Genomic DNA, 25,839 nt, shown 5'->3' on the forward strand with positions numbered 1-25,839 from the left:
CATCCAACTTTAGAAAGAATGAGGAGAAAATATGGATATGGTGAATCAGGACTCGACTGGTGTCATCAGTTTGAGGATTTTTTGTACCTCAAACTCGTAGAATGTAGACAAAATAAAAGAGCAGGTGTTCCATCAAATATAAAATCTTCATCAAACTTTAGAAAGAATGAGGAGAAAATATGGATATGGTGAATCAGGACTCGCCTGGTGTCATCAGTTTGAGTATTTTTTACCTCAAACAGGTAGAATGTAGACAAAATAAAAGAGCAGGTGTTCATCAAATATAAAATCTACATCCAACTTTAGAAAGAATGAGGAGAAAATATGGATATGGTGAATCAGGACTCGACTGGTGTCATCAGTTTGAGGAATTTTGTACCTCAAACTCGTAGAATGTAGACAAAATAAAAGAGCAGGTGTTCCATCAAATATAAAATCTACATCCAACTTTAGAAAGAATGAGGAGAAAATATGGATATGGTGAATCAGGACTCGCCTGGTGTCATCAGTTTGAGGAATTTTGTACCTCAAACTCGTAGAATTTAGACAAAATAAAAGAGCAGGTGTTCATCAAATATAAAATCTACATCCAACTTTAGAAAGAATGAGGAGAAAATATGGATATGGTGAATCAGGACTCGACTGGTGTCATCAGTTTGAGGATTTTTTGTACCTCACACTCGTAGAATGTAGACAAAATAAAAGTGCAGGTGTTCCATCAAATATAAAATCTTCATCCAACTTTAGAAAGAATGAGGAGAAAATATGGATATGGTGAATCAGGACTCGCCTGGTGTCATCAGTTTGAGGATTTTTTACCTCAAACAGGTAGAATGTAGACAAAATAAAAGTGCAGGTGTTCCATCAAATATAAAATCTAAATCCAACTTTAGAAAGAATGAGGAGAAAATATGGATATGGTGAATCAGGACTCGACTGGTGTCATCAGTTTGAGGAATTTTGTAACTCAAACTCGTAGAATGTAGACAAAATAAAAGAGCAGGTGTTCCATCAAATATAAAATCTACATCCAACTTTAGAAAGAATGAGGAGAAAATATGGACATGGTGAATCAGGACTCGACTGGTGTCATCAGTTTGAGGAATTTTGTACCTCAAACTCGTAGAATTTAGACAAAATAAAAGAGCAGGTGTTCATCAAATATAAAATCTACATCCAACTTTAGAAAGAATGAGGAGAAAATATGGATATGGTGAATCAGGACTCGACTGGTGTCATCAGTTTGAGGATTTTTCACCTCAAACAGGTAGAATGTAGACAAAATAAAAGAGCAGGTGTTCATCAAATATAAAATTCACAGCCAACTTAAGAAAGAATGAGGAAAATATATTGAGATGGTGAATCAGGACTCGACTGGTGTCATCAGTTTGTCATCAGGTGTCATCAGTTAAAATGGTAGAATAGAACAGTAAGTGGTAATAATTGGTTAAAATGTTAGTACTGAACATTAAATGGTAGTAGTACTTATTTGGTTGTCCTTTTTTTGTATCAGTTCTCTGTTTTAGAGGGATATTGTTTTGGTAATGTGAAACTAAGAGTCAATCATGTTCTTTGATACTAAAATGTTACAAATTTAAAAGATATACTTGACCTTATTGGCTTCTGAAAGGCTCATTCACAAAACTAGATAAGATCGTGGGATCTGTCGTCTTATTGTTTACCTTAAAACTGGTGTAGACAAAATGAAAGAGAAGTTTCAGAAAATATTTTTAAATTAATTTTTAAACACCTGGATTATAGGACAATACGACGGAAGATAGTTGGCAGCACTTTAGTGAGGTTAAAAGCATTGTATGGCTGTTATTATTTGAAGAATAAAGATTCAGAGATGAAGGGTAATTTTGGAGCAACTACTTCGAAAGTATGGGAACAAATTTAGCATACAAATGACTCGAAAGGTATGGAGAAGTTACCCCGTAATATATTATTGAAGATAGTTTATAAATAAATTATGAATTTAGCTTTAAGAGTGGAGGGTGAGAAATCTAATAGGTTAAATTTTGTTTGAATTTTGAGTTTACGTTAATTTGTATAAAAGGGAGTTGGAATGCTAACTGGTTAACTAATTAACCAGTTAAATTTAATCAGTCTGTGTCCGAAAATTTCGAAAACCGATTTTGTTATTATTACCTATTACCTGTCTTAATTTATTATTTTTGCGGGTGACTATTTTTTTTGTGTTCTTGCGTAGGAAAAATATTGACCATTCTTTTATTCAATGGAAGTGACGAAAGACCCTAGGATGGATGACAGACCTGATCATCAGGAAGTGAAAAGAATCATTTTTATACAAATCTGAAAAGTTATGGCAGCTTTACCTCTCATAGTGACTATCTGTCTTGGCTTTAATCTAATTAGCCATGGCTCTCAAGTCTTATCACTTCCACCAAGTTGATAATTCATAAATCAACGGACTCGGTCTCGGAGAATTCAAACGGACTCGAAGAGTTCAAAGATGAATCTTTCCTTAACTGAGGTTGAATTTTGTTCTCATTAAACAAAAATTATTAAAAACAATCAAATTATGGTTTATATTCTCGATAATTAATAATAAGGACAGAACACTTCGTAAAAAACAAACACGGCGAAACAGGAAACATAAAAAAGCGTTACATTTTGACTTGTTTTGCAACAAGTTTCTTTTCAAATTCTCTTCTTTTGTTCCTAAATTCTTCCTTTTTTACCATACTACTCACAGTTTCATTTTGCAGGTTGATAGCTCTTTCCTAAAATAAATAAAAAAATAATTCTTGTGGGTAATCTAAAGCTTAAACTTTTTTCACTCACTTGGAATACTTTCACAAAGATTTAAAATAAAATCATTTGTTGAGGAAACACAACATTTTCGGATGCCAAAATTTTTTTATTTATCTAGTTTTAAATAAAAAAACGTTTTGAGGTGAAAATTTGTTTTAAATTTCTGTTACGGAGTCTCTAATAGGAAAGTAGCCAGTGAGGCTCTAAAAATACTTTTGGGCGACATAGAATAAAATCTAATTTTACATCCAGTTTTCAGCTTCTACAGACATACATTATTGCGTAGATCTTTCAGTAGCAGTAATTCAGAATTTGAACACATAATTGTCCCCAGAAGGAGAAAAAAGTAGACAAGAAAGTAATAGGGTTTCATTTGTAAGACTGCCAATGATAGGAAGTTTTCTGAAAAAGGAAAATTTATTTTAATCTAAAACGCACAAAATGAAAAATTTTATGTTTCAAATATTTCTACAAGTGACTAAAGAAAACTCAACGCATTTTTGGAAAAACCAAAAACTTCCTAATGTTGAAGGATTGTACCATATCTGTTTTTAGTAAAAAAAAAAAAAAAATAGAGAGAGAGAGAGAAAAAAAACACACATCAGAAACAGAAACAAAAGGGCCAAGTTAGAAGAGCAGCACCGTTTTTGCCCCTGCTCTATCTTTTTCCGTTATATTTTTTTTATTGCTGAAAAAAGAAAATGGTAACGTTGCCGACAATCTACAAAGTATCGTAAGAGCCAATTGAGATATTCGAAAGACGAAATTGACAAGCACATATCAGCAGACTCTGTTTAAATGCTGTTCCCAAGTAAAATTTAGAAGATTCTTGTTAAGTAGATGTCTTATCTATTCACGTAATTTCTTGACTTCAGAAGGCTTCGTCCAACAATTGCTAGTGCTAGAGACCTGTAGCAGCGTCACCTCACCTGAGACCAAAAAAACAGTGGAACGTTATTTCGCCATCCTAGACGATTTTAAAGCTTTTGCCACAAAGTTCTCAAGGTTTTCACTCAGTCATGCCAGTTAAATCTGGAGCCTCCAGCCTTACTCTTATGTTTCTGCAGGATGATTGTAAAAATATTATAGAAATACGGTCCATCTGAAAATATTCCAGATATTCTAGTTCGTATGTGCAACATCGCTTCCAACCGTTTTACTCTACTTTTACACATACCTTTGCTTACACATACACAACTTATCAAAGCTTTGGGACTGATTGTGATAACAAGATTGAAAATCTGCCAGCCATCAGAACGCACTGAAAATCCTGTTAAGAATATTTTGAGTCAATTCTAAGCGAAGTCTTTACCCATCTTAAAAATTGACTTTAAGGTCAAGGTTTGCATCTAGATGCGGCTTTTACCCTTTATGAATATTGAAAGGTCATTTGTAGTGTGGCTTTTCAGCTAGTACTAGCCATACTAGCCAATTGGTTTGCCCGCAAGACTTGCAACCATGTGTTCGTAAGGGCAGGGGTTTGAGTCCTGGTGTCACCGAATATTTGGTTTGAAACCGGGTCAGCGGCGTAACTCTGTAAGCTCAGCCAGAGTTGACCCAGCTCCAAATGGGTACCTGGAGAAATCTGAGGAAAAAACATGAGAACTGTCGGATGATTTGTCCCCAACCACGGATTGCACTCTCAACTGAAGACAGAATATCAGGGGATCGGTATCTCCGTTACACGGACCATTTGTCAGCATGCGAGAAAGTAGTAAAAAAGTTTTCGGCTAGTAATAAATAATCTGTTCTTAATTGACCGAACCATAAATCTATAAAATTGCTATAAAGAGAACTGAAAAATTAATGACCTACGCTGTCGAATCTATACTATAAGTTACCCCAGTGAACATTCAAAAGAGAGGCAACACAAAGAAAAAGGAATTAATAAAAGAATCAGTTGGTTCCTCGACTAACAGAAAAAGTCAAAGCAGATACGAGAGCAGCAAAAGTTCTACCTTAATAGCTGCAGTTTTTTGAGTCAATGCAGTCATAGTGAATTTTATTCTGTTTATCTTCTCTAAATATACACGAGTCTTCTCCACCTAAAATTAAACAAGAATTAAAATTATTTTAATACATCTGTAACGGTTAGTAACAAAAATATGTTGTTGATTACTAAAGTCATCAAAGTAACTTGATGAATAGCCATTTGAAGTACACGACTCACTATTTAGGCTTTCAAATCACCCAATTACTAGAGTTGAGATGTACTTCTTCATGCTCTATTCCAAGGTTTGTAAAACCAGGTATGTAAAGTAAGATTTACTTTACACAGTCAATGACTTGTTTTATAATACACAGCCCACAAAAACTTACTTCATATGAGATTCAGGCCAGTCCTGAAGAAAAAATATATTCTGCAAAAGTGAGGTAAAAAGGCCGGACAAATGTTTTACGTATCTCGATATGCGAAATAGAACAACAGTTCATTTTGTTTCTTTCTTTTTGAACAGAGTATGGATACCATAAACTTCGATACTATCGTACACTCGTGAGGTAACACTATCGTAGCTCATTAAACAGGCCACAATGTTCCGGACAACATTAGTCCATAAGAAAAAGTTTCTTTTTTTAGCTTTTTCTCCTAGAAGAATTCTAGGGACACCCAACATATACTGAAGGATCCAGTAAAGATGATAATTCCGTTTAAGTAGAACTAAATAATAATGAAAACCGATAATATATGACTCTCTTACGAAATTCTACCGGTAATTTGGATAGAAATGGGTATGTACAGCAAAATTGTGAGAGTAGAAAAGTTTAGGAAATGGATAGTGGAGCAGCTACTACATTTAACCTCAACAAACAAGGTTACTGAACTCTATGCAGCTGACCAGAGTAATCTAAAGGAATCTCTCGCATTGTTAAAAATGACCACGTACAAAAGATAAGGATTGGCCCTTTTACAGTGTCCTTAAACAAAACATGCTAAATATGAATTTTTTTTATGACTGAAAACGAGGTTGTTTTTTTCTTAGAATAATTAGGTAAAATGCAAACATGATTAAAATAAAGTACGGATACTACAGTTTGTACTATCACTTTCTTAAATTATTGGTCGTTTAAAATATGTCCAAACTTGAAAACAAATTGAATTTGATTCTCATATTTTGGCAGTAGTGGTTTTAGGCAGCATAATCTGAGAGGGTGGCAATGTATACCATAGGAGTGTAGAAAAGTAAAACAAAAGGAATTTAATGTCAGACGTCAGAAAACTGGGGGGGGGGGGACAGCTGCCCACTCCCCTTACCTAGGCCTAGAGCCACTACTGCATTTTTGTTTCGAGCCTTTGGTGTTTAAGAGATAAGATAATTTTATTTGCAAAAAAAAAAAAAAAAAAAAAAAAAAAAAAAAAAAAAATTGCTGCACCTGCTAAGAAAACCCCTAAGGGCTTGTTGGGAGCAGGTCGGAATCTTCTATTCTAGGTATTCTAAAAAATACTCTTTTATATTAATCTACTTGGTAATATCACTAAATTCACACATATACAAAAATCATTCTACTTACACAAAATACATTCATAAATACTATTCTTTTGCAAGGAAAAATCTTTTGGCTGTGGCCTTGAAGGTTACCACATGACTTGCATTTCAAATCGCAACGGGTATTATATCCCATATAGTTGAATATCTGGCTGGTTTATACATCTGCATTATTCTGCGTAGTCCCTTGCACAAATGTATATCAAACAAAAAATTTTACGCATAGTGCGGTCTGACCCAACTATCTGAAGCTATAATGAAAGAAGGCTAAGACGGCTAGGCCGCGTTTGTGGAAAAGAGGTTGCCAAACATTGCACTTTTCGGCAATCCAGCCGAGATGAAACTAAAGCCGAATGGGGAGGAAAGAGGTTATTTGACAAGATTAAATGGATCTTCAAGTGAGGGATGTAGGGACATAAAGAGGGAGTACAGAAAAAAAATGTTTCCTTGGGAAAAAAGAAGTTACTACAATTAACAAGTAATTCTCCAAAAAAATTTCTCAGTTTTTCATTTCAGTGAAGTATCTATCGTTCTTAAACTGCGGTCATGTTTATTTGCAGTGTACTTTTTATAACAAGGAGTTATTTTCCTCTTTAGTTGAACACTATTAAGATATGATATTCTGATCTATACCTCTAACAGATTTGCGACTGCTCTAACTGATTATATTAGAGGGCTTCATATTGTTATTAACCAGACCATGACAAAAACCTGAAAAACCGATAATTAGGGTTAAGGCGAGGGGCCACAGACTTCCAGCTACCTGGTGTACATCTCGTAACGCCAAGTGTTCCGGAGGGTTCCGCCAGGTTTGGCACAGTCCTCAAAACCCTTGGCACATTCCCAAAAATGTTTGGGCTAGTTCCACCACCCTTGGCAGGCGCTACCTCATTGCTGAATAAATTTCAATCCAAGAAAATTCAGAACATAGCAGCTTCACAGCAACCTGCTTCTTTAACTGCCTTCAAGAATTTAAGTCAGACTATCAATTGAGTATTTCTCTTATTTTTTTTTTTTTATTTACATGAGTTGAAATGAAAATATACAGAATTTAAATTAGCCACGATATTCAAGGTTTGGAAGATAGTATTTTGTTGATCCACGTAAAATGTTTCAACAAGATAGCTATTCTTGTTTTAGATACTGCTACTACTACTAACAACTTATGCAGCACCAAGACACAGCCACCCAGGTTCTCTTCTATCCCAATCTGTTCAAAGGTCCACTAATTATTCTCCCCATGAAGTTCCGACGTCCCTTAAATTCTTTTTTGTGACATCTTTCCACTCCATTCAGGTACTACCTGCCTTTAAAAAAACAAGAGACAGCTAAATATACGCCTGGTTAAGCTTATGACCAGAACACAAGTTTTTCCACTCATTTTACAGATATGTTGATGCATCACCTAATCTTCTCTTGTAGGCCCTTAGCTTAACAAGACAATAGTAGGCGAAAATTTTCTACGAGTAAAAATTTTTTTCTCGTAGTTCAAATAAACTGAATCTTAATAATTTCCTATTTCCGTAGAATAAAAAAAAACAGCATTTAGTTAAAAACTGAGCTATTCCTTTTGTGGGCCCTTTGTATAACAATACAATCAAGGTGGGCAAATATTTTACCAAAAGTGTTTAAAGGTTAATTAAAAAAAAAAATCTCCAACACGAGAGGAAAATGTTGGCATTTCTGAAGTTTCTAAAGTAAAATGCTAATATAAAAACTAACCATAGCTTGAAACTCATCTATATGGAATTCCTTTTCACTGCAGACAATTCTTTGCCTTTCCTGTTCCAAGATTTTAGTAACAGATTCTTGCTCCGACCTAAAAAAAAAAAAAAAAAAAAAAAAAAAAAAAAAAAAAAAAAAAACATGCATGGCAAGCAAACTGAAACATATACAATATTATTCATAGTAACCTGAAACGTAAGATAAAGCTAATACATGACTATCACGGGCATTTCTTTAATATTATCTAGGAATAAGATAAACCAGCATTTGGCATTATTCTATTTGGGTTGGTTAACAATTAATAAAATTGGATTATTATTAAGACATGATTAATTAAACTACTAGGGTAAGTGTAAAGACATGTTTCAATTTATTTCTCTTCTTTTAGGAATGACCAAAAATTAATAACAAAAGACATAAAAAAAAAAAAAAAAAAAAAAAAAAAAAAAAAAAAAAATGTGACAAAATCAAAAGTATCTGACAATTTCGTTTCAGCTACCTGTATTATATTTGTTGATAGATATTTAGCTTTACTAAGCTTAAGAGCTATATCCTGATAAGATGCAACATTTGGTGATAAACATTTATTGGAAATACGTGACGTATAACACATGAACTAATGTAACAAGAAAAAAATGATCCCATTGTGTTGGAGAGATTTGAACATTTGAACTTTTTATTAGCTATACTGCTTACTTTGAAAATAAGTCATTTGTGACAAATTTACAGAAGATATGCTTATCATAGACATATCTCAGTACTAATACCTAAGTGATTAATAGTTTTAATAGAACTCAACTTTGCAAGGATCCTGGCCTGCAGAGGTCGGTGGAGCATGACGGTCCCAAGTCCGTAAAATGAGGAGGTTTGGACGATGGGCTTGCGACCTAAATTTTCAAATTGCAAAAGAAACATCGATGATAGCCTCGGATACTCCACTACACCATCCGATGACAACCTCAGCACGCCAACGGACACGATTTATGACAGCAAAAACTAATACGAAATTTAGATTTTGGAATGTAAGGACACTAAACCAGCTGACAAAACCTGAACAAGTACTCAGAGAAACGAAGAAGTATAAGCTAGATCTCCTTGCTCTAAGTGAAGTCAGGTGGATTGGATCTGGACATGAACAGCTAGGAGAAGGTTACTCACTAATTTACAGAGGAAATGAATCCCGGTACCAGACTGGGGTTGGGATAATGCTGTTTGACCAGGCAACTCAAGCACTAGTTGAATGGAAGCCAGTCAGTGAGAGATGCTTACTTGCAAGATTTGTAACCAACCATCTAAAAATTTCAATCACTGCATTTTATGCTCCTACAAATCATGCAGACGATACTGATAAGGTCTTGGTGAAATGAATGAAAACGGAGCCCTCCTGGTAGATTATGCTCTGAGTAATGATCTTATGGTCGGCACAACTCAGTTTGAACATAAAACCATCCACAAACAGTCATGGATCTCGCCAGACGGCAGGACAAAGAACCAAATAGATCATTTCCTAATCTCAAGGAGATGGCGGACAAGTCTTCTGGACGTACGTGACTTCAGAGGGGCAGATGCCCATTCGGACCACATTCTGATGGTAGCAAAATTGAAAGTCAAGCTGAAAGTGCCCAAAAACACAAAGTCGAATTCTACGAAGCTTTATGATGTGGATAAGTTACATGTCCGAGAAACCCGAAGAAAATTTTTTTTTGAGTTGAAGAACTCATTCGTTCCGCTTGAAATAGAAAACGGCACAGACAGTCTGGAAACAGCACGGCAAAAAATGAAGACTACTTACAATCAAGTTGCTAGGGATGTGCTCGGGTATAAGAAGAAATCGAAGGAAAGATGGATATCACAAGAAACGTCGAAACTAATCGACGACCGCAATGACTTGAGACAGCAAATTTTCTCTGCTGGCGGCGACAGAACTTCGGTCTTCGCAAATGTCCTATATAGAATGAAGGATAAAGAAATCAAGAAGTCGGCAAAAGCTGACAAGCGGATATGTGTAGAAGAGAAAGGTAGACTAGCAGAGGAAGTAGCTATAAAAGGAGACTCCAAATCAGTTTACAGGCTCACAAATGAAATGCTAGGAAAGCTGCCCAGCAGATCCGGCCAAGTCAAACATGAGAGCCGAAATGTTCTCACCGAAACTGAGAAAATTGACGAGAGATGGGTATCCCACTTCGAAAAGGTTTTAAATAGACCGAGACCAACTGACCGAGCAACCATCCCTTCTGTGCCCTTTCTTAACCTTAAGATTGTCGAAGATACCCCAACATCTGCGGAAATACTTGTTGCAGTGAAGAAAATCAAGAATGGAAGATCACCTGGTGAAGACTGCATAACTTCGGAAATGATCAAGGCATCAATGAGGACATGCCTCTCAGTGTGGATAACACTGATTGCGACAGTCTGGCAGTTTGAAAAGGTCCCTGGCGACTGGACCAAAGGGTTAATTGTTAAGATATTCAAGAAATTTGATGCTCCCAACTGCGATAACTGACGAGGTATAAACCTAATATCAGTACCGTAAGGTTGTAGCGCTTGTAATACTCGAACGACTGAAAAAAGCTCTTGATCCGTATCTGAGAGAAGAGCAAAATGGCTTTCGGACAGGTAGATCTTGTTCAGATCGCATATTCACGCTCAGGACTCTATTAGAAGAAGCAAATGAGTGGTCCAACAAAATATACATGCTCTTCATGGATTTTGAAAAGGCCTTCGATTCCGTGGACCGTGACACACTGGGAAATTCTACAGTATTATGGTGTCCCCAAAAAATAATAAGTTTGATCATGGCCTTTTATGAAAATACGGAATGTTGCATAAAGACAGAGAACGGAACAACTAGCTACTTCAAAATTATGTCAGGAGTGCGACAGTGATGTGTTTTTTCACCCTTTTTATTTGTAATTTTAATGGACTATGTTTTAAGAGAAGCGGCTGGCTTCGGAATAACAGTCGGAAATAAACTCCTCTCGGACCTTGACTTTGCGGATGATGTGGCACTTCTGGAAATGACAAAGTAGCGACTCCAGGAGCTCCTTAATAAAGTGAGCGTTAAAGCGGAGAAAGTTGGCCAAAACATCAACATAGACAAGAATAAATCAATGGCAACATCAGGCTCGCCAGTCGAGCTCCTGCACAAAAATCGTAGAGTCGAACAAGTCCATGAATTTACGTACCTTGGAAGTTGGATCGAATTACACAGGAAAAGTGCAAAATGAGGTCAAGAGAAGAATTAGCACAGCAAACGCTGCTTTCTACAAACTTAAGCCAGTGTGGACATCAAAGAAGTACTCACTTGCACTAAAGCTGCGACTTCTTAATAGCATCGTTTTGTCCGTGCTATTGTATGCCAGTGAGTGCTGGAAACTAGACGCTGGGACAGAGAAAAGACTCACAGCTTTCGAAAATATGTGCTTGAGACGCGTGCTGAATATCGGTTGGCGTCAAAGAGTTAACAACATTCAGGTCCCCAGAAGAACTGGCCAGCCGCTTATTACCGAAGTGACTAAGAAGAGATGGAGCTATCTTGGCCACGTCCTTTGGATGGAGGACTCAAGAATCCCGAGCCAGGTTCAACAATGGCAGCCGCGTGGGCGTCGACAGAGGGGAAGACCGAGAAACACGCTCAGATGCACGTACGATCGTGATCTACGCAGTGCTTACACATCACTACAACCCCAGTGGGAGGATGTACTTGCCGTAGCGTCAATATGTGACGTTTACTGAGGCTTCGTTAATGCCCTATGCGCCCCAGATGGCTCAGGAGGACCTAAGTAAAAAGTAAGTAAGATTAATAGTTTCTCTATTATTCTGACTGTAGGGTCAACAAAAATAAAGGTCCTTAAAGATTCAACAAAATGAAGATCCTTAGAGCCTCAGTCTTCTTCATCCTAATGTACGAAGCTCATATTTGGCCTGCAACTGCAGCTGTATTGCGCCGCCTCGATACTCTTCAATCTAAGTGGCTCTGGAGAATTGAGGGAATCTGGAGGACAGACTTTGTCAGCAATGACTGCCTGCGAGGTATGACTTCCCAGTCGCTCTTCTCACGCTCTTCTATACCCAGTGATTATTAAAGGGTTTTATGGAAGTGATGGTTGTTTAACTTTAGAAGAGGCCCAGTCTTTTTCCATGAAAAAGACTATTCCAATATAAAACGAACAGAAATTAATCAAAAAAAACTGTTTCCACAAGAGAGCTTTTTCCAAAAAAAGGGAAGAACTATATTAAGCAAAAAATGAACAAAAAAAGAATCAAATAATCTACCAAGCATACAATTACCACAAATCAATATCAATAAACAAATGAAACCCAAAACAAACAGAAATTAAAATAAATAACAACGTAAACTCAAAACGAGCAGAAATTAATATGAGTAGGGTTATAAACCCCTATGCTTTCTAAAAGCCAGAATATAATTTGTACTTTACTGAACAAAATTCTTTTAAAAGTTTTCATTTTTATAAATTTGAGAAAAAAAAAATTAATTAATGTTTTAAGGAATAAATATCAGCATATGTATATTAAACTGACAATGCACATTTTTTTTCAGTAAATTCATTTGACTTTTTTTCAGTAAAGTACAAATTATATTCTGGCTTTTAGAAAGCATAGGGGTTTAGAGCCCTATTCATGTTAATTTCTACTAGTTTTGAGTTTGACACTGTTATTTATTTTAAATTTCCGTTTGTTTTGGGTTTCAAAAGAACATTCTCATGGGAGAATGTTCAAAAGATTCTGTATGTATAAAAACGGAATAATAGAATAAATTTTTATTAAACTTCAATACGGATAAGATTTTATCAGTCAGAGAAGGAATGGGATTAGAAGTATTTTCACAATGCCTCAAGAATGGAAAAGCCCGTTGGTTTGCATTTGGTTTAAACCTCACAATTATCAGTTTTTAAAGGTATTTGGTATATAAAACTCAAAGATACCCAATAATTATATTTTTGCACTTGTAGATGCTTTCAGTATAGCTCTATCAAACTTTAGCGTAAAGAGCGGAGATTTGAGCAAGAAGGGCAGTCTCCCTCGTATACGGAATATTTACGCATTATTCCATACCGTCAACCGGGGTGACTTTTACATAGTTTTAAATTTAAGGCCCTCTAGGAGTTAGAACGTTGGTAAAAAAAAAAAAAAAAAAAAAGAAGCTAGTGCCAAAATTGCGACTTTTGTTACGAGATGGCAGTCTGAGACGCTTAATATTCCATTTCTGACGCAAGTACTTCATTTTTAACGATAATGTTGATTATCAAAGTCACCAGGCTTTGGAGTAACTTTGACAATCAGCTTAGACCATCAGCTTTAAGACCGTCAGATTTGCTGCAAAACTCGTTTATTGGTATCAAATGTACCAAAAGCGATAAAAAACATCAGTTCTTCAAAACTGACCAAATCAGTTGCTTCAGTAAAAGAATAACCCGAGGAGATCATAAAACCGGACAGATCCACCCCCAAAACCAACTGACTAAAGATTTCGAGGTGCCACCGACCTCAGAAGGCTTTGGCTACACCATTTCTACCTGGCTTGTGTAGACACAGCTTGTTTCTTCTGTCAGCATAAGCTTGTAGCTAGAAAAAGCCACGCGCTTTAGAAAAGTAATTTCTAACTCTATATTGATTCCAGCGTTTTTATTTTCATCCTCGCTCAGATCAAAGTGTCTGTCAACTCTGGCTACGTATTGTGATGCGGACTTTTTTTCAGCCAAATTGATCACAACACAGTCCCCCCCTGTAGCCTGGCCCTGTATGTCAGAGTCTTCTGTAGGTCCCTGCTCAACTGCTTGTCCGACAGTGTCAACAGCGTCGCGTGTAGTTGAGTCTTCCCTGGGTATTTTTGCAATGACGGCATCTTTGCTTATGGGAAACACTGAACAAGCTTTGAATCCGTTTTTTAGTCTCTGGAGATGTTTCCCCCATCTCATCCCAAAGTAGAGCGATTAGGGTCTCAAAGTGCTCTTTGGAAACTGTGGACTTGTTTGGATAGCACGTCCTATATTCTGTAAGGACCTTCCGTCATAAGCGTTTCATTTTGGTAACTGTCAAAGTCACCCCCGAAATACACTTTCTCCAAGGTGACTTTGACAACTCATCCCATCTCCTTCCGTTTTAAGGTAAATCTCTAAATACTTACTGGGTGGCTTTCTGATCATATTTACAAGCCTACTAATGTCCCACGACAAAAAAAAACAAAAACAAAAAAAAAACAGCCACTTGTTCTTTCTTGGGCAGAAAATTTTTTAGTACCCCCGAATATAACGAAAAGTACCAGTTCACAAACTGGTACTTTACATAACCAATTCACAAACTAACTATCTTTACTTGATAGTTGCCATTTCCACACAGTCATACGAAGATAATCTAAAGAGCCATCTAGAATTTTCTCAGATTTTTTCGTCACACCACCTGTCGTCAAAAGTCAAAAGAAACATTTTTCTGTGGTTGTGCCATGTCATCCCTGATTATCAATCTCACCCTGGTTGACGGTACGGAATGATTGATTTCACTTGAAAAACCGATTTCTTTATTTGATAACCAAAAGGATGATATTCGATCAATAATTGTACGTTTTATGCTTTCCATCTTTATGAATTTTCTTCACTGGCCTTTCTTTTACAAATTTCTGGGTTGTATTGAATAGTTGAATAAAAAGAAAAAGACGTCTGCTAAAGCATATAATAATAACCTATAATAAACTAAATATAAATTTAAAATAAAAATCAAAGTATTAATTAGAATCTATACTAACTAAAACTAAATTTAAGACTAAATATATGAGTTTCGATTTACGAAACATATAACAATAACTAAAGCATATAATATACTAATAGTCCTACTTTACCAATCTTAGGAATGTGCAAATTGATATGACAGATGCATGTAACTCTTTTTGTTTATTGCTTCAACTTGTTAACAAGTGTGTTCATATAGCTTAGGCAGTATATTTCTCATATAAAGAGATTTTTTGTGCCTCCACAAGCAGGAATTTACTTAATGTATAAATAAGATGTTATTTGTAAATTCTCTAGAAACTGGAGAAGAATCAACAGATTAGTTCAAGAACCGTCCTAAACCATGATTCAAAATTGAACAAAATTTATGCAATAACTATGTTGAATACAATCAAAGCCCACGCTTAGATCACCTTTTGCAACTGTAGAATTTAAATTAAAATCCAATATTTCAATTCTTTAGCAGAAACCTTGAAAGACTGGAAAATATTCCTAATATTAACCAATAATAGAACTTCAGCAATCAAAAAGGAACAGAAATTAGTAAAAAAAAAACTGAAGAAAAAAGAAGTTGTTCAAAGAAAAGTAAAGAGCAATATTAAAACATAAAACGAGCAGATATAAAGTCCTACGCCAATTCAAATTCTAAACAATCAGAAGTTAATAAACAGGAATAACTGAAACCTAAGACGAAAAGAAAACAGAATAAACAATTACATCAAACATAAGCATAAAATGTTGAGATAGATGAATAAAAAAATCCTAAACGAGTAGACTTTAAAATAAATGTATAGACATTAAAATTGGATTTGTTATTTCCGTCAATGTTTTGAAAAATTAAACCACTCTGCTTACAATATACACAATCAAGGAGGCACACTTGTGCCTCTTTAAAGAGGCGACCCACCACAATAATAAGCGATTTCCGGTCCTAGCGGTCGCAGAGAGACGGCGATGATCGCATTTTGTAGCCTAAGCTCAAACTAAGAAACATGCAAAATCTCACCCCCCTCCGACTTTATCTTCATGGGGGAAAGTGGGCCGGAAGTTTCGACCCTCCCACCACAGTCCCCTTTTAACGTTATCCGATCGGGCTGAAATTTAGAGGATAAGCTTTCTTAGGGCCTAGGAGCTTATCTTCAAAATTTCAGCTCAATCCGATCACTCCTTCCCTCTTTTCCTAAAACCAAATATAGCCACTTAATGTTCATAATTTTTTTTTTTTATCAACCACGCCTACAGGCCACAGTTGGCAACGGATCCGGGTGAATGAGGACTTATTCAAAGCGGAATTGGACCTGTTAGGGCCTTTTGATATTTTCAGACCGAAAAAATTATCTCTCGTATTTACATTTACGAAAAACCTCGTTTTCCTATAAGAGCCCATGTTAATTTTTGAAATTCCTAAAAGCATAGTATTTCATTATTAAATTAGATCAAAATAGTCCTCTTAACCTGACAAGACCAACTAAGCTTCCAAAAATTCCAGCTCTTTCCCAGAAGTTTTTTTTTTGTCGAAAAACGAAAATCTTAAAACCTTTAAAAGCCTTAACACAAGAATCTTCAAAAGCGGGGGGTTTGGGGGACGGCAGTCCCCCAACTTTAATTCCTGACACAACCAGCGAACAGTTATTCAAGCAATAATAAGTAATAAACTGGACAAAAACGTGAAAAAATTATTTTAAAAAAACTACGTTTTCAAAAGAGTTAAAGAGGCTGAGTCACATGTTCGAACATTAAAACGTAATGGTATTAGGAGGTACAGTTGGGGGTCAGCCGCCCCCCAAACCCCCCGCTTTTGCAGCCTTTAAATAAATAAAAACCAAGTTTTTTTAAACTGACAGTAAGGAGCGTCATTAAAACTTAAAACGAACAGAAATTATTCCGTAGATGAAAGGGGCTGTCCCCGCCTCAACGCCTCACTCTTTACGCTAAAGTTTGACTTTCTCACAACTTTATTTTTATTAAACAATAAAAAAACAATTGAAAGTAATGTAATTATTTTTTTAAAATAATTTTTAATAAAACACAAATAAAGTAATAGCTTTTAGGAGGTAGACAGGAGGGGGGGGGTAGAAGCCGAGCTCGTGTTTGCTGTAATTTCTGTTTGTTTCAAGTTTGACTTAAACATTCATTTTAATTTCTACTCGTTTTAGAATTTCTTTATTTTCGGTTCATTTGGGATTTCATTTATTCTTTGATGTTAATTTCTTGTCATTTTGAGTTTGAATTATTATGGGATTTTTTTTCTACTTGGCTAAAGTTTTAATATGGCTCTTTTTACCATTCTTAGAAAAACTTCTTTTTTGGTAAGTTTTATTCTAAATTAATTACTTAAAATGGGTAATAATTCATTCAGTTTTCAGTCAAATTGACCTTCCTTCAATAATCTACGACAACTCATTCAAAAGAACCACCCATGCTAAAAAACAACAAATATGCATGCAAGACAATCCTTCTGTGGAAATATAAGACATTTCATATTTTGTGCACAGTGGCTTTATGGTTCTCATGCATATAAATTTGTACTGAACATTTTTCTAAAATTTAAAATTCAATTGAATGTTGATTTCTTTTTTGGGAGAGTCTAACCCTTTTCAGATAACTGTAAATCCAAATCATATAATGCTAATAGCTCTGAAGAGCAATTTTAAAATTAACAAATTTGGCACAATATTATATATATGGCAACTAAAACTTGTTTTTCTTAGTTTGATATCTATCAACAACAACCAGTATTCACTTACAGTGTCTCTCTACAAGCTGTTTGGTCCGGGGCTTTATTGAATGTGAGGAAGACTGCCTCCTACCCTCAAGCACCCTTTTTAAAACTAAACTTTAAGATTCATACACAATAATATTTCAATCATTACTGAATGATAATCATCCCCAAAAAACTAATCAGTAAATTTTACCAAGATAGCAACAGTGGCGTCAATTCAGGAAAATACAGGGGAGGGGAAAGAGGTCTTTTTCAAAATATAAGGGGGGAAGCATTTTGATGTTTTTTTTTATTTTTGTTTTTCAATGAAGATGCATAAAAAAAATTCTATGACGCCCAAACTAAAATATATTTTCCAAAATCTACAGAGAAGAAAAAATTCCGGGGGGTGGGGGGTGGGGTGAGGTGGGGAGAGGGGCAGACCCCTCCCCCATTGACATCACATAAGAGGGATAGAGACAGAAATAAAAAAAAAGTTCCGCTGACCATTTTCAAATTTTTAAAGGAAAATTCTTTGATACAATCTGTTTAAAAGAATCTGTATTTCCTTCTGTGCAGGAAAATATATGAATATATATAATATTTTATATTACTTTTAAATATGGTTCCCCAATGAGAGGGGTGGGGTGTCACCAAACAGAAACAATATTACAGGCCAAGTCTAAAAATAGTCTTTAAGAATGAAAGGATATAAGATGAGAACCCCCCCCCCCTTTGAAGCTTATCTGGGTACTCACTGGAAGTTCAACGGTTTGAAACAAAGGTACGATTTCTGAGACATTGCGCCCCTCTTTTCCAATTCCATCTAAAGAAAGATCCACTGACTATCTTTCCCAACTGGTTTTTTGTCTTGAAATCTCTGCTGTTTGGTTTTCTGTCATTGGTGTAATTTTTATTAAGATCACTTCTCATTTGTGAGTGATATCCACTTTTTTCAAAAGCCTGGCAAATTTTCCCACGTTTACATCATTCGACAAATAAGTTTAAACTTAAGACCCTTCCTTGGGTTTTGTTATTAGCACAGCTTACTCCTCACTTAGGGTTAGTTACAGCAGACTATTTGAAATGAAACTAATTGAATTTAACAAAAATATTCCTCCAATTTGTTTCTTTAGAATATGAATTTAGTATTTTTGTTTAATGCTAATATCAGCATCGTTACCAGTCACACGAAACAGGCTAATTTGATTTTTATATGATCATATAATATCATCATCACACACACATGGAAAAATTAAATCTTTAGCGCACTTAAGATTACACTCATACCCCCCAGAAGTAGAAATATAAGCATACACAAAATAAAACATACACAAGTTCCTTAATTTGATTTTCAACAGGTATTACTGCTTGCTGATGAACATCCATCAGACCAAAAGCACAGGAGTTACTGGAGTTTGTTGCCATTCTTTCTATTCACTTCTTAAGAGAAGTCAAATTTTCAGGAACAAAACCCTGAAAAAGTGCATATTTTGTGTACATTATAAATATTGGCCAGAAATAACAAGGCCGCAAGGGGAGAATGGGCGTTAAAGTAACCATACCACTCCCAAAAAATCCTCAAATGTGAAAGTTTTCTATATACTCCTTAAAAAACACATTAGTAGAAGCTAGGATGTAATTGCGTAGAAACCATTATATCTGGGACAGTGATGAACTGGATCTGAATGGCAATGATCTTTTGCTTTTAATATCCTTAGTTCAGAAGAGAGTTTGCAAAAAAGGGATGTCAACAAATGTTTCAATAGCAACCCAGATCTAAAAAAAATTGTTATAGTTTGTTCTCACCTTAAACAGTATTTGTACGAGATATTTTATCCGAAAGAATTACAACAGCAGACACTATTGATAAGTCTGATACTTACTTGTACTTGTAGCAGGGCTCAAGCATCTCAACTCGAACAAGGACGTTTCCCATCTTCGTCCATACTTCTTGAAGACACCGATTGGGTCTAGGTCAGCCTTTATGCAGACGAGCCAAGTTTCCTTTTGCCCCCATGTCAGTTTTTCCATCCCGGAAGAGGTTTATATTTGGGGGCCTTATTGACAAAGGTGTGTGTAGTGTGGCGGAATTTATGGCTGAGCCGTTGGAGTCTCCTTAGTTTAATTATAGTGGCCAAATCAGAACGCTGATAGCAGATTTTGCAGAATTCATCATTGCTGACTCGATCACGGACTTTAATGCCAATGATCCTCCTTAGACATGAATGATCAAATACGTTGAGGATTTGAATGTCGGATGCTTTCATAGCCCATGTCTCACAGCCGTATAGTACGACAGACTGAACATTGGCCTGATATATCCTTATTTTTGTCTTCAGACGAACATTTTTCTGGTTCCATAGAAAGTGATTTTTATGAAGCCTCCTGATAAGTGCTGTCCCTCCATACTTGTTAATTTAAGCCGGAATAGCATCAGGACCAGGGGCTTTATTGCTTTTAAGGCAATTGATTGCTCGTCGGACATCATTTAACGTGGGGCAGCAACGTTCACGTCATTGTAAATACTGCTGGGTGAGTTTGGCTCCTGCAGGTCATCAGGGCTACGACTTGGATTATGGAAACGCTGATTATGATCCACTGCTGAAGAGAGCTGGTGCTGGTTAAGTACTTTGTCAAAGTGCTCCTTCCAGAGATTTATTATTTCGGAATTATTCGAGAGTAACTTGCCGTTTTCATCTTCGACGGACGTACTAGTAGGCTTATGTGATTTACTCCTGATTGATTTTAGGAGCTGATACATCTTCGTGGTGTCAGATCTAGAGGCCGCGGCTTCCATGTCTTCAACAATTTTCTTCCAGTACTGGTTTTTATCATTCTTAGCCGACTGGTGGTATTCTCTTCTCAGACGCTTCAACAACTCCGATGTTCTATCTGATATCTGCTGCTTGTGCTCAGCCAGCTATATTGTGCGTGTTGACATCCGTTTTTTGGATAGTCTTTTGCGGTATCCTATCGTAGCTTCTGCAGCCTCGTGGATTGTATTGCGTATGATCAGCCAATCTTCATCCAAACTTTAGATTTGCTTGTCGGTCGCATACACTTGGAGAGCTTCAAAGCTGTTAGACAACTGTAAGCGGAATGCCTGTCGTATAGAAGGATCATTGTGAAGGAGCGATTGGTGTCAAATCTCCGCGGAGGTTTCCTCTTGGGGCATGCTGCAAGTCGCAACTTTAGATCTAACTTGACTAGAAGATGATCCGACTCATGTTTCGAGCCAGTATCTGCTCCAATGTACGATCTACTATTCATAGCCATTGATTTCCAACAGCCGGACATGAGGATGTAATCAATCTGGCTTTTCGCTCTACCATCTCTTGAATACCATGTGGCTCTGTGGCTGGGCTTATGTTTAAATAAGGTACTGGTAATGACCAAATCATTCGTCATGGCAAAGTGAAGGAGTCTTGATCCCCTAAGGTTAATCTAAAGTCAACAAAGACTGGTTACTCAGCCAATTAACAAATTAATGTCAAGGATTGCTGGTAAAAAAAAGTCACCACCAAAACATCATTCAAGATATGAACAAAGGTTTAAAATATAAACAGAAGCTATCTGCACTGGATTATCTATCAAATTGTTATTGGTTATTGTGGCAAAATTTTTCTACAGGCTTATTGAGCAAGCAGAAGAAAGGCAGGTATCCATCACATGCCCTGTTGTACTTGCCAAGAGGTTCCTTAAAGTATGGAGAATAAGTGAGTAATAACTGATACTTTGCTTAGTATTAATTCCTCACAAACGTAGCTCCATTGATTTATTGATTTTTTTAAAGAAAATAAAATTTACTTTGCACATAGTAAGATTAACCTAGACAATGAGCCAATCTCCTGTTCACCTGCAGTGTTAACCCCTTGTTCACTCCTCTTTTGGATAAGTCACATTCAGTAGTCCTGTTGAGCAAATGACTTGAGCCTAGGATGAAAGTTTAAGCACTTTTGTGTGATGGTTCTGTGTTGAATGTCTGCATATGTCAGACCCAGAATAGAAACTATCTGCAAAAATGATCTGTTTCTAGGCTTCAATTTGGTACTGCCTCATGTGTAAGGAGCAAAAAGTAACAGTAGTTTCACCCAATCAATTATTACTGATTCTCTTGCAAAACTTCAAGTGAAGTTAAAGGAAGAGTTGAAAATTTAATTCCAAGCATTTCTCACACCTTTAAGTGAAAAGGTTCCAGTCATAGAAACAAAATTACAGGGAAAATGTTCACAGCCAGATCTGAAGAATGGAGTTACTTCAGCCATATTCAGCCAATAAACACAAGTTCGGCTACTATGTCTAAAACTTTCAATATTCAAATTGAACAAGCCTCCTCTGAAGTTGATATAACCAGCCCTTCCTTATAAGCTTTACATGTTAACAATGGGCAACTTGCATAACTTACAGTTCTTACCCTGAGGCCTGTGGGGAGTTTTGTCAATTCTGGAGGCATAGTTATTTGACCTTTGGACTATTTTCAACAAAATGGCTGTAATAATTCTGATTTTAACCACCTTCCTCTTTCCCTTACTGTGACATTAACCGCTGATCCATCTAATCATCCTTGTGCTGCTTAATAAAAAAAATGGTGTATGAAACAAGAGTGGAGCAAAGCCAATTTGCCTTTATATATTTCTACCCTAACAGCTCTGTTGTCCTGCGTCAAGATCCCTTTTTAATCTACTGTGCACGAGTATTTCGCCACACAAGCCAGAGTGCAACTGAATGTTTATTACCTTCACTTAGTTAAGTGCATGAAACAAGCTGAGAATGAGGCTGTCCCCCATGTCCAGGTTCAACTCAAAACTCGAAGTCCAATTTGGAAAGAAGACCCGGGTCTTAAAGCCATCAAATATCGTACTAAACTCTGGCTTCGCATCTGGATTGCGTGTGGGCGGCCCTTGCGAAGCCAAGTGTTTGATATAAAAAGTAAGACAAAAGCGGAGTTTAAACGGTATCTTCGTTTGGTTCAATATAATGGTGCTGAGTTCCCTAAAAGTGCAGTACATTGGAAACAAGTCATTAATACGTCTAAATTTAGTTCATTAGGGACTAGTGCTATTATCCCAGATTCGTCTTGGCTTGGGCATTATAAAAATATCTTTAGTAAGATTGAGTAGCCTATAGTGTTCATTATCATTTTCAGTGCTTAGTTTCTAAATTTTTGCCACCTAAAGTTTTGCAACGTCATGTTATTCCCGTCTCAACTAAAAGTATTGTTAATTGTATGCTTAAACTTAAGTCTAAATTGAGGGATCATGATGGGATTAGCACTCACCATTTACGTTCTGATTGTCCGGCACTAGTTGCTCAGCTCCAGTTACTTTTTAAGTTCTGTTTATGTTTGTCAATGGTGCCTGATTCTTTCCTTTGCGGAACGGTAACTTCGATTCTTAGACACGGAAGAGACCCTTTTGATTGCAGTTAATACAGGCCCATCACTGTTGCTTGCAATATTAGTAAGGTTTTTGAATATGTTCTGCTCACATATATTATTGAAAGAACTGCGAAAGACTCAAACCAATTTGGATTTCAACCTCGTATTGGCTATAAACATGCGCATAAGGTTTTAGCTTCAACTCTTTACGATGCCCAGTCTAAGGGTTATGAATTACATATTTGCGCATTGGATTTGTCTAAGGCCTTAGCTTTTGCCATGCACAAATGTGGCAGTCTTTGTCAGAGTTTGGAGTGAACCCTTCTGTCATACATGTACTTAAATTTTGGTAGAGTAATTCCTTTCTTCGTTTAAAGTCTGGAACAGGGTACTGAGGTAATAAACCAGTTCAATCTGGAGGACGACAGGGTGGGTTGCTATCACCTTATCTATTTGATGCAAGCATTCAAAATGTGTTATTAGGAATCAAGCCTTCGTCTTTTTATAATGTGTCTTATATTATGTATACGGACGACCTGCTAGTTTTAAGCCGAACCAAGTCTATTTTGGCATTATCGGTGCAACGTATTTCTATAATGTTTCGGGATGTTGGTCTGTTTTTGAATGTTGAAAAATGCGAATATTTAGTTTTCAATCCCAAATCATCAGCTCATAATTTGTCCTGTGGATCCTCAGTAATTCGCAATGTTACAAGTTTACGGTGGTTAGGAATTAGTATTTGTTCTACACTCACTTGTACGCGACTTCAAGTTCTAAGAGATGTTAAAGAAAAGTTGAAGATCGGATATGCGAAAATTATACCTAACTGTGGAAAATATTCACGCCGAGCTTTAGCTAAAATGTATTCCACATATTGTGACCATTCTGTCTTGTTTTTAAGTGGAAGGTATTCGTTATCGAATAAGAATGATTTGCCGCAGATCCGTATCGCTTATTTTAGATATTACAAATTTTTACGGTACCTTCCCACTTCATATCGTAATACACGTATTTTTGAGAAGTATGGCGCTACCGACATTTTCCAATCGTTTGAATTGCTTAGTAATAATTTAACAGGACATGCCTTTGTGTCCCCAGGCAACATAATATTATCCGTGTGTTTTTATCAGTGATTAAGGTTAAAGTTATCTTTGTTTATGTGTATTTGATTTTTTTCCCCCTTTTTAGTGTACTTTACTCCGTTTGTTTTGTAAAAAAGTGGGTTACAAATAAATTATTATTATTATTGGATGCATTTGGGGAAAAGAGGGCATGGAGTAGGGCGGGGGAGGTTAATTGCCCTCTGATTACTTTTAAATTTTGAAAAGACAATTAGAACTTCAAATTTCTAATTGAATGAACCCCCTATGAAGTTCACACAACCACCCCTTACATATGAAATCCCTCTGGGAAAAATAAATATATAATAAACATTTAAGCATTATGGCTCTTTGCTAAGGCAATGCTACAGCATTGCCTCTGATATTAATAAATTCAAACTTCAGGGGATTAGATTGATATAAATCAGTGCCTTTATATTATTTAAGGTAATTATCTTAAATTCCACATGCTAGCAATAGGATGAATCCTGTGTCCGCCAGCTTCAATGATGATAGTTAGTCCTCTGTGGGGTTCCAAGAAGTGGTCCATGGTTTTTTGAGCCACTCCCTATCCACTGATGATTTGAACACCTCTATGCTGGTAGATGTCACTCTTTTTTCATTGAGGGAATTCCACGAGCTGACAACTCTATTCGAAAAGAATTTGTTCCTTAGTCTGGTAATTGCTTGTTTTTTGAAAAGCTTATGAGGGTGACCATGAGTTCTCTTTGAATTGTCCAGTTGGCAAAGGTCAGGAATGGTATCCTCAGTATTTAGAAGCTTGTATGCTGTAATCACATTGCCTCATTTGCGCCTATACATTAGAGGTGGTATTCTGAGCTTGCGGAGATAGGATGGATATGGGACATCACAGAGGCCTTTAAATTATTTTGTTGCCCTCCTCTAGACTAATTCCATTGCTGGTTGGACAGTCTTGCTGATTGGGCACGCAACAAACAATCCAAATTCTAGCCTTGGTCGAACTGGACTCTTACACAGCTTAGTAATAATATTTGGAGATTTGCTAGTGAACGGTCTTTTGATTAAGCCAAGTGTTTGATTAGCCTTTGCAATTGTTGCTTGTGCATGAATATGGAAATTCAACTCATCATCTACCAGGACACCAAGATCTCTCTCTGCACGGCTGCTGGAAATAGCTTTGCAAGACCCATCACTACAATTCAAATGGTACTGAGTGTACAGGTTTTTCTTGCCTAGGTGGAGTCTTGCATTTTGCTGCATTGAATTCAAGCTTCCAAATATTTTTCCAGTGAGTGAATGCATCAAGGCCCAGTTTTGTTGACTCAATATTTTCTGTTATGTGTGCACAATCAATAAGTTTTGACTCATCAACATAGAGGCTTACTTTGCTATTAAGGATTTTTGGTACATCATTTATATATATGCTGAAAAAAGTCAGACCAAATACTGTGCCCTGGAGGACACCACTTGCAACAGCAGCCACCACAGAGAAGAACATCCCTCCATCCGTTCCAAATATTTTAACCATCTCTTTCCTATCTGTTAGGAACTGCTTCACCCACTCTACCACATCCTCATTAATCCTATAGCTTGGAGCAAGATTTGAAGTCTTCTATGGCAGACTTTGTTAAATGTATTTGCCAAATCCAGTAATATAATATCAACAAGTAACCCCTGATCGAGAAGATTGGTGACATTATTGTAAGTATTAATCATGTTTGTTTCAACTAACTGACCTAACTTAAAGCCATGTGGACATGACGAGGATAGTTTATTGGTTTTTAAGTGTTTCAAGATTGGAGTATTAATGATTCTTCCTAGAAGCTTCCCAACTGCAAAAATGATGCTTATTGGCCTGTAATTACTTGTGTCCTGTTTGCTACCACCCTTGTGTATGAGGGTTATATGTTCTGTGTGCCAATCTTGTGGGATATGTTTTTCA

At 36.4% G+C, this 25,839-nt stretch overlaps 1 protein-coding gene across 4 annotated transcripts in view; it reads right to left on the minus strand.

The window, feature by feature from the left end:
* Nucleotides 1-2,538: 2,538 nt before the first annotated feature.
* Nucleotides 2,539-25,839, minus strand: part of Pldn (biogenesis of lysosomal organelles complex 1 subunit pallidin) — a 65,835-nt gene continuing 42,534 nt past the window's right edge. For 3 of the 4 annotated variants that reach the window (XM_089089408.1, XM_089089409.1, XM_089089410.1), the window contains exons 2-5: nt 18,769-18,911; nt 7,986-8,082; nt 4,737-4,823; nt 2,539-2,747 (exon numbers count right to left, since the gene is read on the minus strand). In XM_089089408.1, the coding sequence (XP_088945534.1) occupies nt 2,631-2,747; nt 4,737-4,823; nt 7,986-8,082; nt 18,769-18,863 (396 nt within the window). In that variant the 5' untranslated portion in view covers nt 18,864-18,911 and the 3' untranslated portion in view covers nt 2,539-2,630. The remainder of the gene's footprint in view (nt 2,748-4,736; nt 4,824-7,985; nt 8,083-18,768; nt 18,912-25,839) is intronic. The other variant, XM_089089411.1, reaches the window with a different exon arrangement.

The sequence above is a fragment of the Artemia sp. Qi Xiang Cuo genome, chromosome 5, assembly GCF_049724085.1.
Source record: "Artemia sp. Qi Xiang Cuo chromosome 5, ASM4972408v1, whole genome shotgun sequence".
Lineage (NCBI taxonomy): Eukaryota > Metazoa > Arthropoda > Branchiopoda > Anostraca > Artemiidae > Artemia > Artemia sp. Qi Xiang Cuo.